This window comes from Falco cherrug, chromosome 1 (assembly GCF_023634085.1).
Source record: "Falco cherrug isolate bFalChe1 chromosome 1, bFalChe1.pri, whole genome shotgun sequence".
NCBI classification, from domain to species: Eukaryota; Metazoa; Chordata; class Aves; order Falconiformes; family Falconidae; genus Falco; species Falco cherrug.
In genome coordinates, this window is record NC_073697.1 from 55,227,268 (window position 1) to 55,241,524 (window position 14,257).

General features: G+C 40.6%; 1 protein-coding gene across 12 annotated transcripts in view; it reads right to left on the reverse strand.

Annotated features, from left to right (window-relative positions):
- Positions 1–14,257, reverse strand: part of APBB2 (amyloid beta precursor protein binding family B member 2) — a 189,726-nt gene that overhangs the window by 92,974 nt on the left and 82,495 nt on the right. For 7 of the 12 annotated variants that reach the window (XM_055712363.1, XM_055712408.1, XM_055712374.1 and 4 more), the window contains exon 4: positions 5,896–6,696. In XM_055712363.1, coding sequence (XP_055568338.1) covers positions 5,896–6,696 — 801 coding nt within the window. Of the gene's footprint in view, positions 1–5,895; positions 6,697–10,794; positions 10,864–14,257 lie in introns of all 12 variants that reach the window. The other 5 variants (XM_055712422.1, XM_055712418.1, XM_055712390.1 and 2 more) reach the window with 1 other exon arrangement.

Sequence of the window (14,257 nt, forward strand, 5' to 3'; positions counted from 1 at the left end):
TTCAATTTATTTTATGGCCTTCTACCAGTAGACTGTGAATCCTGATCATTACTGCAAACGCTGTGTAACTATGTGGCCTCTTAGGTTTTCTTTTTTTTTTAAACTGACTTATTTTTTCTTCCCTAAAATCCTCTTATAGGGGTAGCTAAAAGGAAGATAAAGATATAATTCAGTTACATACAGAATGTTACCTACACAAACACTGGTGATATACAGCAACAGTCACCTTTCCTATTTCATAACAATCATCAAATGGTCAAGTCTGAGACTATAAAACATGCACCGTTCTTCATACATGGTTACCAGTAACATTCAGGATTAAAAAAACCCAGCTCAGTATTAAAAGCTGACAGGCCGTTAGGATGCATAACGAGTGTGAATTAGAGTCTCTTATTCCTGAAAATCTGAAAATTGGATGTTTACCTAGAACCCTACAATTACACAGGTGATAATATAATTCTTTCTCTAGTATTATAGGACTTGTGTTTATCCACAGTGTAACTGAACATATCTCTACTACCGTAGATCTTTTTCCACGTTCAGGAACACAGAAAACATTCTCTGTAGTAAATAACATACTTGTTGTCTATATCAGATAGGTCCTGCAAAGGAAAAATGGTGCTTTTCAGAGGACATCTATTTTAATTTTGTCAAAGATACTGGTTAAAATCTGAGGCAGAACTGACCATTGGTATAAATCTTTCTGACTAGTTCATGATTTGCTGTAATTTTTATTGTATTAGAGGGCTATTCTGCCCAGATGCAGTGTTATTTCAGAATACCGGGCTCTGTTTACAAAGACACTCCTGATACCCAAAGGCCAGTCTCATTGCTGTCCTTTCTGCACTGGGTTGAACTTGTCTTTTTGTAATAAGCTATTAAACTGACATCCCAGATTTGCTCAGAGACCAGCAGCAGTCAGGCATTTGGTATATGGCAGTCACATGCAGCAATGGCACTCCCTGAAAAAGAGGACACTTGCACTTTTGATACCCCTTTAAATGACATTTTCAACTGGGGAGAAATAAGGTGTTGCGTGAGCCAAAGACTGAGAAGCTGGGGAGCTTGAGGGGGCTACTGCTCCTGCACAGCCTCCCACAGCTCTGAAGAGAGCAAGGAGGGAGACTGTCCCAGAGCAAGAAAACCTACAGCTCTCTAGCACCCCACGTTTCAGGGACCTTCCCAGTTAAGGGGCTATTCCCTGCTCTGGAAGAAAAGAGTTTTGCTCAAATTAAGACAAAATAGGAAGCAAAAGCAAATTCCATTATTCTTCTTGGGTTCAAGGCAAACAGAATTCCTTTTTTTTCCTCTAGAGAATTCTCATTACTAATTCATTCGAGATTATTACACAGAGAGCTGGTGCTTTACTAAGGACTACACTGAAACTATTTTTCAGGTGACAGAAAGTTTAAGAAATGTGCCTGCCTTCTACAGACCTTTTGGTGAGCTTCAATAAAAAAAAAAAATAAAAAAAAAAATCCACCCCATAAACAGAAAACAGCAGTAGCATCATCTTCATCCTCTCTCAGGTTTGGGCTGTAGGGTCTGCACTTGACTCCTGCTGTTTGCACCACACATTCACAAAATGTAGGTGAAACTGATAAATACACAGAGACAAATAATAGGTAGACAGTATAATAATACAAGATGGATTTCCTTTGAAAACGAAACTAAGGAAATTTTCTTGAGAGGAGGAGGAAGCACTCCCTACGATTTAAAACCAGTTCTGGGCCATTTGCAGTTTTAAAGACATCTGGAGCTCGTGTTTTGTCAGCCACAAGACTCTTTTGTAAATGACAATAGGTTCAGCTGGATGGGTACAATAGGTCCTGGAGAAGATGCAGTGCCTGAGGCCAATGGAGGCAAGGTTGCTCGTCTGGGAAGGGCTGCCTGTGGTGCTGGGTGTCAACCAGCTCCTGTGGCAGGCGCCTGCCTGTCTCTAGGAACGGCTAGGGCTTGACACCAGCTAAGCATCTCGCTGACACCCTATTACTACTTTGCTGTCTACAAGTCTTTTCTGCTTTGAGATCACCCCAGATTCTTTTATGAAGCACTGAATCTCAGAAACGTGAGAAAGTAAAAAGCACTCGTTAAATTCTCTGAAAATTGAAGTCAATATAGTTCTTATCAAGAAGCGGATACAAATTATTTGAGTTTCCTCAAAACACAATTCTTACACTGTACTGTGCTTGTGGTGTTCGATGCCCCACTATTAATGGACTGTATTGTATTTGTTTAGCAGCATTACTAATCAGCAACATTAACATCTGTTTAATAACCAGTCAGTTGGTTTGCATCTTTAAATTGGGTTATCTTGGTTTTGCCTCCTCATTATGAGAGAGAGAGAGTCAGGCCTCTTGAAAACACCTGTTCATTATACTTCAAGTAAAAGTATTCTGCCCTAAGGAGAGTTCAGGAGGATTTTGTCTGAACAATGATGCATCCTCAGTGCAAACAATTAAAGGAGTAAATTTTTCAGGGCCTTTGAATTACATACCTCCAAAACAAAACACATGAAAACAAAACAACAAAAAAATCTCCCCACAAAACAATATTCTGTTTTCCTGGATTTGAATAATGAATTGTGTTAACAGAGGGAAGAGGAAGACAAAAACCTCCAAAGCCCTGAAAGAAGCATACTGTGATTTTCAACAGTGTCCTCTCAGGAGGTATTTCTATTGTATTCATATATATACTAACATGCTAAATGTAATCTCTGGATTGAACATCTACTGGTATCTACTGGACTGCTCTCTTTAATGGATTGATTGTTCTTAATCTTTTTCTTTTCTTCCCCCTTCCCAGAAGTCATATGACTAACACTCTACTTTTACAGACTCTTCTCCCAGACGCCTTTCTCCCTTCGTTCCCTTACATTTATTACTACAGCATAAACTCAAGGGTTGGAGACCCCACGCGATGCTCTCCTCCCAGCCAGATGCAGTAGCAGTAAGGAGCCCTGGCCATGCCCAAATCTTGGGCCTCCAGGATGGGCACCACCAGGGCTCACTGCATGACTCCCCAGTTGGGAGGGTTCCCTTCACCGATGCTAGCACACAGGGACAACGAGGAATGAACAATTACGTTAAAAAGACTGGAAAGATCTACTGCAGGGGAAAGTGCCATGTACCTCTGGAGCCGAGCCGATGGCCCAAGCAGGTCGGTTCAACGCCTCCACTGAAGGGATGTTTAAAACTGGATCACACAATCACAAGAGAGCCAAGATGCCACCAATCCTTGCTTTCCGAGGTTTCTCCTTCTTGCCTACTCCTAAACGCGGCTCTCACATCTACTCCGTGGCCTCAGAGAGCCTACACACAGCCCTCTGGGAATCTCTTGAGTTTTCAGTCAACCACCACTGCATAAAGGCACTGGATGCTTTTTCTGCCTGCCGGAAACTACTTCTCTCTCCCCTGAATGGCAGAAGGGTGCAACTAGTCTCAGGAAGCAGCAAGTATTACTTGGTTTCCTTCAGCAATTCCACACACTGCTGTAGCACCCAAGTTACCTGGCCAGTGAGGTAACTCCCGTAGCTTGACCTGGCACAACAGAGACAAACGCTTGCCTATGGGCACCACAGTAATTCAATTAACTCTTGGGAAGAAGGCATAGGTGATGACTGTGCAAAACACTGAACTGTTCCTGACCTTGCCCTCAAAAAAAGAAAGTTCAGTTCATTTACTCAGCTTTTATATCACCTCTTATTACCCTTCAAACACCCTTGGAGATAGATGAACTTGCCTAAGGATTACTCAAATCTAAAAGGCTGGAGCCCCTGAGAGCAACTAGAAAATCTGCCCCCAAACAAGTAAGTCTGGGGATACTTGCACCCAGTTGTGATTTCTGCTTTTTTCTACACCAGCAGCGTTACTTTTTGCATCCCGCTTTTCAGCCCCCCAGACGGAGCTGCCAGGGAGCCTGAGAAACTTGCCAGTTTTATTGTGTCCAAAAGGTGCAATAGCTGGATGTTTTTAAGAGTCCATGAACACTTACACATACAGGCATCTTAAAACCAGTGATCCAATCCAGTATGATAGGTCCTACATCCACTCAGTGCTCTCTGACAGTGAACATGAGGATGAGAAAAAAAACCACCTCTACCACTTTGATCTTGAAAGGCAATTTTGAGGCTTTCTAGGGCTTTCTGTTTATTTTAAACTCTTGTTAGAGACTGAACTCAGATATCTGGACATCTGCTTTTCTGTAACTGTTTATAATACATTGGTTGCTAGTATGGTGAAGGTAGCAAAGAATTAAAAGAAGCCCTTTATTCTGCTTTAGACAAGTAGTAAGCTCTGAGGGCTTTATTAATTGATATTTTTTCTTTCTTTTTTTCTTTTTAAAAAGAAAACCCCCATACTCAGCAGGGAAAAGTTTCCCTTGATTTCCATACTGCAAAAAAACCACAGCTCAGCTAAAACTTGTTTACTTAAATAAGCAAACTTGCTAACACCTTAAAACAGCTGAGAAAAACCCCCTTCCTGAATGCTGAAAGAACTCATACAACATACAGTGGCAATATATGTGGGAAGAAAATTTTACACACATTTAAGAGGAGAAAAAAAACCTTATGCTAGCTCTTAGCATCTTAGGCCACCCTTACTTAGACTACTTGAATTACTCTAGTTTAGTTTTCAGTGAATATAGATTTTCTACTAGTTTCTCATTGCCAAACCTGTGGCAAGTACAAAGACAGAAGGAGCCAACAAGCTCAGCCTTAAGTTATCTAAATAGCACCTATTGATAGTTTCTCCAGAAAACGTTACCAGTGATGTCACACATATCAAGTATCCCAAGAAATACTATTAGCTCAAACAGCAATTTTAGTAAGCTGAAAACTTCTTCATTTTGCATGTGAAGAGGTGATGTCATGAAAATTTTCTCTCTTAACAGCACAGGTTTGTTACATATCAAAAAGAAGATCTGTTATATGTCACATAGTGGGAATTCCTGTATATGATTTTAAAAACCCCTACACATTAACATAAGTGTCACTGTTGTCATAATCATGCAAGACTGACATGTAAAGCAGCTATAGATTTAGACCATGCTGGCCTCCATACAGTATATAATCTCTACACTGTAAGAATGAAATAATTTAAAATACAGTGTATGATGAGCTTCTTTGGACCTACGTCACCCTTGAGAATCAGACTGGCACCCCTCATGTTGACAAAATTGTACCTTTATGTAGTCAATATAAAAAAAAGTAATGAAATTCATTAACCAGAGTAAGTGAGATCTCTCAAGTTTTAAAAATAATACAGATGTGTTGTGAATCACAACAGAGCCATTGCAGAAATCATCATTACTGTTCAAATAATTAATAAGCCCAGGCTTCCAAAACATGAAATGCCATGGCTTCAGCTTCCGAGTCACTGTGTGGAACTGCTGCACAAAGAAAACGAAACACAGAAATTAAATGACCCGAGGACTTTTTTAAAAATAAAAGGGCATAGTGGGGATAGTCACAAAGTTTTGTATTAAAAAACTAAATATCTTTGCTGAACCCAAGAATCATTGCTCAGAGAAGTTTTTGTTGTGTGTAGGCAGCTATCAGTAGTTTAGCATCTCCAGACAGTCATGTACTTCTCACAACATATTGCTCTTCACTAATCAGTGGGTATTATTTATAAACTAGCAAAAGGTGCAGTTAGCACATTTTTACAACACTGTCTAAAGCACTTGCTGGTGCCCTTCCTAAAGCTGCAGCGGTGGCCAGGCTCGAGCAGGAAGCTGCCAAGTGTTCCCAAGCAGACTAGGAGCTGCGTGCACCTTACAATGCAATCCACCTCGCCACTGAAAGCGCCGCTAAATCGCCTCTCTCCTTCCAGCTGCCAACTGAGAAGAGTTAAGAAACGTGTTTCTACAACAGTGGCTGTGAGCAGCCTTTACCTGTTTCGTCGGGCGAGCTTGGCGAGGCGCTGTCCTGGGACAGCGTAGTCCAGCTGGAGTCCTCATCGCTTGGGGCCAGGTTTTGAATCCTATGGAGGGCACAATCTGTTTTGGCCCCGGTTTTTGGGTGGTCTTTCTTAGTCTCAGGGCTTGACGACACCGTGGCAACCTGGCCATCCTCTGGGCTTGACAGCTTGTTTTGTTTCCGGGGCAGGGCTTCTCCATTGACAATAACGGTAGAAGTCTGGCTGTTGCTTTGTGCAGATTTATCTTCCATTGAAACAAAACTCTGCTCTAGCTCTCTGGTAGATGTCTCTAGATCTGCATAGTAGTTCAGGAAGCTCTTGGTCCTCCTTGGCTGCGAGGGCAGTATTTCACAGCCAGAGGAATCCTGCGGGATCGGCTCTTTGCCTTCAAACTTCTCAGAAGTTACGTTTATGCCTGCAGTGGTACTGAGGTTTTTGTTGGGATCCTGCTGTCCCTGCTCGGCGGCTTTCCTGAGCTGGTTTTCTCCATTCTTCACCAGCTTTATGTTGGCAGAACTGTTACCCAGAAGGGGCTGGACTGCTGGATCGGAAAGACCCATGGCTGTCTGAATATTAGTCAGCGCATATTTTTTCCTGCACTTTGGAGGAGTGCTGTTCTTGGCCTCTGTGTGCCTGATTTCTGCATTCAGAAGTTCATTGTGAGAGGAGCGCAGGTTAAGGGTGTTTGGCGGGGTGGCGGGGTTGTTGCGGTTCACAACGTCTGTCGTGCTGCCGCTTGCCATAAACACTGCCAATGCGTCCACACCGGAATCAACTAGAAAAACAAAAGAAATAGTTGTGAAACATGTTCATTACACACACTATTTTGCTAGGGCTTCTGGTCAAGGGATGTGGCACTTTTCGTAACTGTTTTATAGTAGGAAAATTACCACAGCCTAAATGGGTAAGAGAACAGACAAAAGCTTAGCTTATTAAATAAAGAAAAACAGAGGCAGAAAAAAATAGAGAGATTGTCAGGACCACAAAGCTGAGAAAAAGTAGAAAGCTTGACCTATATACAAGGCAGTTTTAGGGCAGTTTCTTCATTGTCTGACTCTTGCAGGAAGGCTTGGGGACAGAAGAAGCGCCCTCTGCAAATGCCTGGAAGTGCAGAAGCCATCCTTACCATCATTTCATTTTAGTATTTCACCTCTGTCTCCGATGAGGAGGGGAAGAACTCCTCAAGCACTCATCACTAGGAAGCAGAAAATCTGAGAAATTTCTAAGCAGACCACAGGCAGATGCTGCTCCTTTTTCATCTAAGGTAGAACTCAAGTACTGTTAATTTTAAGCCTTAATTTTAATTAATTAATTAAATTAATGCTTAATTATCTTTTATATATTCTATATATAATAATATATGTTACTTATAATTAATATAATAAATCAAATTAATTTAATTAATACCATTAATGTTAAATTTAAGGTCAGTGGTTGCCTCTTTATACCTACATGTTCTCTGCTCTTTTGTCTTTTTCTCCCCACTCCCTGTCTGTTGGTTGGTTGGGGTTTTTTTCTTTCAGAGGGAGCTTGAGGGTCAGAAGGTAGGGAATACAAACAGTAAATTATTTCACAAAGGTGTATTTGATTTGTGTGAGGAGGAAAAAAAATCCCTTGACAAAACATCCTGCTCTAATTCAATAAACTTTAAAAATTTCAAAGGTGAAGATAGCTCACTATTTCTACAGCTCACAAAGTTCAAACTTAAGGATAAAACATACATCACAGTTCAGTGTACACATACTCCATCATTAAATGAAACCATTCTTTTGTCTACTTGTAGACAACTTCCTTATTTTTGTTAGCCAGGGGCACAGCTCACATTTTGAAAATTTTCTGAAAAAATATTAAGGTTATTGAGGGAACAGATTTTTAGACTATGAAAAATGATCAAAAAATGTAATTTTTGTATTTTTAAAAAACTATAATTTTCCCTGTACTGTTTATTTATGGCTACCACTAATCTGCACAAATACTTCATGAGTAGTAGTAACTGTTGCTTGACACCTGGTGACCAAATTAGAGGCCAATTAATAAATCACTCCCATCTGTCACAGCATGAAACGCCCTTTTTGTTGTTCCTAATTCTCAGATACCACTGGCTGCTTATATTGCACATAAAAACATGTCTCGGGTTTATTCAGGAATGAAAAGCTGTAATCTGAGCTAGCCGATGACAGAACATTCCAGCTGAGTTGTGCTGCATCCCTGTATATTTGATATACGACATAACTGCTGTACAGATTTACAAGAGATTAAATATATGGGTTTTAAAAGAACATATACATAAACACAGTGAAAAGGAGCACTTCATAACATTACATAAATGCATGCACAGTTGCTAGTGTTCCCTCCTCTTTGATGTGCTCTTAAAGCTGCACACTTCAAACATCACTCCAGTTCATTTAAAACCAAGCAGATCAAGTATACACTTCATTCCCTGAATCACCCACCTAGAACTTCTAAAAACGTTTAAAACAGAATTTAAACTAAATTTTGTAAATTTTCCTGCCTGCCATTTTCTCAAGCCTCAGTCAGTCAGTCTAGACCAACTGCAAATTCTGCAGAAGAAATTATCACCCCATGCACACTGTGCAAGAGCCATCAGCTTAGGTAACAGTTAACAAACATCCTACAGACAATTCCAGCTTTAGCCACAAAACACAACCACGAGATCATTTAAAGGAACTTTGTAAGTGTCCTTCTCATATAAACACATCAATACATGTTGCCTTCTGCATCTTACCTAAAACCAACCAAGTATAAAGCAAGCAAGGTCACATCTGACACTACATGTTACCAAAGCACACGTTTTAATCTAAAATACATGGAACGGCCTGTGTTTATGGACCGGCTGCTTCGTATCTTTTCTGAATCAGTTAAAAGTCCAACAATCTGGAATTCATGGAATTCACATTAAAAAAATCATTTAACAGAGCAGGATAATTTTGACTCACAGCCTGACCTTTAAAACTTACGGAACTGCACAGTACCTACAGATTTCACTGAATTATATTTTACTTTACGCTTTGGCAAATTAAAACAAGCAATGAAGTTTTTCATCAATTAATACAATTGCCACGACCTGGAACAAGACTGAAATGTATTGTTTGCCTTTGTTAATCATGCAGCCTTTGCCACTATTTTTACCACTGAACAAATTTCTTAAAAAATAACCTTCCTAGATAAAGCTTAAGTATCTGCCTGCCAAATTATCTCTAGCCAGTCTCCTGCCATTAGCATGTCACTTATCAAAAATATAATAAGCACACAGAAACACTGAAACAAAATGTATTATGTTTTGCTAGTGTGTTCGATAAAGCTCCCCCACTGATTTATTGAACATTGGCACATTGATCACTGACTGAAGCAAAGACTCCAGAAGTCTTTGTGACCCATGCAGTGTTTGTAAATTGGGTGCTAAGCTGGGCTGGTGTATGATCATGAGCAGAAAAATGTCAAAATTAATCTTTCACTAGACACTATCTCCCTTTCTGACCCCATTTCAAATGATCTATTAATCAAATCATCATGATCAAATGATCAATGAACAAGCAAATAGTACCACGAGGCACGCAGAGCAGAGCAGGCTGTCCTCTCAAGGGACAGGTGCCTGCCCACTGGCTGTCATCCTGCACTCCCAGCCAGGCTCTGCGGTGCATGCACCTGGCTTCCCTTTGCTCTTGGAAACAGATATAAAGGTGAGAAAAAGGGAAGCAACAAAAGAGGCAAATGGAGAATAAGAAATACAGATGGGAAAGGGCCGGTCTTGCATCTCAATACCAGACCAGGACTAACTGAAGTGCTGGAAAACAGCTGAATGCAAGGAAATGCTTAAACATACTGAAGAAATCCTGGATTGCCTAGTAGAACAGCATAAGGAAAAAGAATGATAGCTTGTCCCTCCTCCCTTATACAGTACACTGTGATGCTCAAAACACGTCACTTTTCCCAGAGGAAGCACATTCCAACTTTCTAATTAAAAGCTTCAAGGAAATGCAAATTCTTCCTGTGCCTGTAATTTCAAGCCCTAAATTCCCATCACTGACTTTTCCTGTGATTTTGCCTCTCCCGCCGACCCTGCCTCCCTCCCCCAGGGGTACCTTACACAGGCTGGTGCTGCGTCCCCACCTGCTACCCGACACCCTATGCCAGGGGTCCTGCACCCAGGGGCTCTGCCACAGGCAGACCCCACCTCCCCTGCTCGGGCAGCTCCTCGCACTGCCTGGCTACCAGCAAGGACATCGCTACTGGCACAGGGCACCTGGGCACCCTTTTTTCAACTCCTCTGCCTTTTGCTAAAAAGCAAACACAGATAGACAAGCAGACCAGGAATCACTGATTTGATATGTGTATCTCACCTAAAGCAGGTGAACAGTGCTAAGTTATAAGTCAGCAAAAACAGGGTACTGTAATAAAAAATACTGGACTCTGGTGGTGCATAAAGACAGGATGTAAGCAGGTAGATGTCACAGCAATTCATTAATGGTTTTAGCTTGCTTACTTTTTGAAACAAATCACAGTCTCAACTGCATACTTCTAACATTTAGAAACATACCCACAGACACAGGTTAATACACTTTCACCACAATAATGTGAAAGAGAGAAAATGCCATTGCAAACAGAAAACAGGGCATGAACAATTTGTCTTTATCTCTAATAAGGCTTTTTTGCATTGTATTGTTTAGGGTAGTTTTAAAAAAGCTGAAGAGAGTTTATTCAAAAAGGCACTGTTAAAAAGAAAAGAAAGTGCTTGCTCTTTTTCATGTGTAAGTGCAAAATGAAAGCAAAATACGGGCCTGGGAAGAAGAAAGAAAAATAAGAGTATAGTTTCACGTATTTGCATAGCAGAATCTTTTAAAGGGCATCTGACCTGGAAGTACTTCTGACATGGCTCACGGGGCGTCAGCAATGCATCAGGAAATAGATTATAATTTGAAATCTGAAAAGAGGGATCATTTAAGAGTTAAAACCAAAGGAAAACACAAAATAAAAATACCACATTTCAAAAGCTCCTGAGAGATGTTAAGCATTCTAAACAAACCCCAAAACATAACAGTGAGGATCTTCTGAGCTTTCAACGATATTTGACAGTAATTAAAGTATGGGAGAGGCTAGTCTACAGCAATTTAAAACAACTATGAGATTTTTCTTAATATACACTTTACTAGGAGCACAAGTTCAACAATATTCTCCAGTTTTAATCAACATACCATAGCAAAACCTTCATCCCGTTAGAAAATCTGAGTTTTTCCCCAATTACCCAACTACAGCTTACTCATACAGCAGCACTGGTAAAAATAAACACAGCAGTAAGGCATGTGCACATGAAAATTCGCAGAATGAGATCCAGCATACGAAACTAAGCAGCATAGTCTGCAGGGCTGATCCTACAGAAGGGAATCATAAAAAGCAAGCCAGGCAGCAAGCTCCTGTACAGGACCCTTTCCTGGCCATCATCTTATAAAGTAAGCCATTTTGCCTTAAAGTCTCTGGTTTGGACGTGAATGACACGTACACTAGGAGACAAGGTGTTTCTATGCACTTATGACTATTACTGCCATTGTGTCTAGGAAACATAGGAAATAAATAATACAACCTTTTCATAAAGCAGATTCCCTTTCTGCAAGGGTAGCTGTTGAGTACAAAACATTTAATGACAAACTCATGCCACAGGGCTACAGCCTCTGGTCCTGTACAATTTGGCTCTACATAAAGCCTAAGCAGCTGAATAAGACACCTGTATTATACAATGATTGCAACTCAACACTAGCTAACTCCTCCTGCTTCAAAGGGTAAATTCCAATGTTAAAATACTAATTCTTAGGTATGCTAACACACTGTCTTCTCACATCTGCATTCATTCAACTAGGACTAGCTAAATGGTAATAGTTAAACAGGGTCAGCTGAAAGCACCCTAATGAAGTCTAGATTTACATTAATGTAGCTGAAATCAGAATTGAGACTAGAAGCTTTCTTAGTGGCATCGTTCTCCTTCTTGCCAACATATCTACACTAATTCCAGGGAACATTAAACACTTTCAGAACAAAAAGGAAGGAAAACACTTGAATGAAGTGCTGTGGTAGATCAGAGCAAACAACGATGTTCCTATAGCCAGTGGTTTTCATCTCATTGCTCCCTCTAGCAATGACATCTCTGCTGGACTGAGTTTAGAAGCTAGAGAGAAAGCTCAGCCAAGACAGGAAAGCAAATTCCTATGGCGGGCAGAGCAGTTCTGGGAATGCAAGAGCAGGAAAGGAGCAGGGCTGCAAGCAGCTTGCATGCGTGCTGTCAAACCCATCTGCGGCCTCTTCCACACAAACCTCTGAGTTGCTGAGGATGAGAAGGACCTCTCAAGATCGTCTAGTCCAACACTCTTGCCCAAGCAGGGAATCACTGCTGCCCTCTCCACTCCACCCTGGCTCTGCCCTCACATCAGAACAAAATTGCTGCTGTGACCTGCTTGCTAAATTCGTCTTCTCCCATTTCCAGCTATTTCTGTTTCACCTACTCCTATTGAAATGACCATCCAGTAAGCAGCTCTCTGTCCTGGCTCCTCTACCCCAAAGAGGCACCCTGCCAGCCCCTGCTGCCACAGTAATGACATTTTTCCTTTTAGAGCTAACCATGCTGCCAACCGACTGCAACAGCCTAGCAGCAGTGCTGTCTCTGTTCCAGTGAAGCTCTTATTACTGGAAATCCATAATGCTGATCTGTCTTTAAGTAATTTTATTAAGGAAAAAACAACTTTAGATCCTGCAATGAGTGCTAGCATTCAAGCGGAGTATGCCTTCCCATTTGCCATTTTTTTTCACCACCTTCCCACACAGCCAAATTCCTCATCCAGCAAAAATTCAGAGACAAGATGCCTCTTAGAATCAGATTCTAACAGCTAAAAAGGAAAAAAAGTAAAATTAATAATGACAAAAAGTAATGGCCTAAATTCATTAAGATAAATATATCTAAATAATCAGTGTATATTTGACTATCTGGCTGAAACTCTGTATTACAGATGACCTGGGTCATCTTATGCTACTGGAGTATTCTTAAATAAAATGATCACTTGGAGAAACAAAGAGCAATTCTTTCATTTATATAAGGCATAACCATGACATGCAATCACAACTAATCCTGCATTTAGTAAGGGAAAAAACAAGATGGCATACTAAGTCTTTTCTAAATTCAATTTTCTCGCTTTAATTAGATTCTCCCGCCCCCCCCGTGCAGAATGGAACACTCTGGCAGGCAAAACCAGTGTTGTCATGGCAAGAAGATGCAGTGTGCTTTAGCTATTGGCTACTTGCAAGCACAGATAATAAGGCCTTCTGTCTTCGGATCTATACATTCACAGCAACCTTTGCTAAGTAAATCTCTGTCATTTTTTTCTAATCCTGCTGTGTAAATTAAACTCCTGAGGCTTAGCGTTTTGTTTTTTTTTTAATTGACATATAAATTACTCCGTTTCTACAATAAAGACTATATCTCAGACTTGTTAAAATACAATCAACTCTATTTTAAATGCTAGTATAGAGCACGAGCATAAGCTTCATTGTCTTATACACAGAGACACAAACTGAGTAATAGCAACTCAAATTTCTGCAACTGTGATGACCAATAACTCAAGGAGAACTTGGTCTTCCATATCCTGCAACTTCAGTCTCAAGTGCCATCCACAGATAACTTTTACCAAGTCTGAAGGTAAGCAATGCATAATCAAACCTGATCAGAATCACCAGAATCAAAGCATGATACCACATGAAAAAGAAACCTAAGATAAGCCATCTCAGCAAAAAAAAAAAAAAAAAAAAAAAAAAGATAATCAAAATGCTCTGTAGGACAGGCAGCCTACCTATATGCTTAATGGAGTAACAGAAAGGAATCAGCAGCCACGGATTTGGCACATAAAATGACTTAGACTGATTCAGACTGAGCTCGGACTAGGGATTTTTCAGCCCCTTGTAAATTTAGCTTAGATCAGTTGACAGCTCCTAAATCAGGAAAGCAAAACCACTCAAAAGATGATTGATTCCTTAACAGGGTTAAGGAAGCCCACAGGGCCCAGCATCAGCTTTCCAGCTGTTCGTAAAGGCACTAACCCAATACCGAGCTCTTTGATCCAGAGACACAGGCAGCAAAAGTAGGAAAGAGATTAAGCACAGGTCACAGCATTAGTAACAGAAGGAGCAAAAATGTTAACTGAGCCCCTGTCAGATACAATGGATGAGTTACGTTCCAGCACAGCATCTGTGCTGGATGCAAATTAAAAATAAAATAAAATAAAATGGGAGGGGGGGGGGTGTGCCCACGAGTGGGGGGAAGATGATCATCATTAACC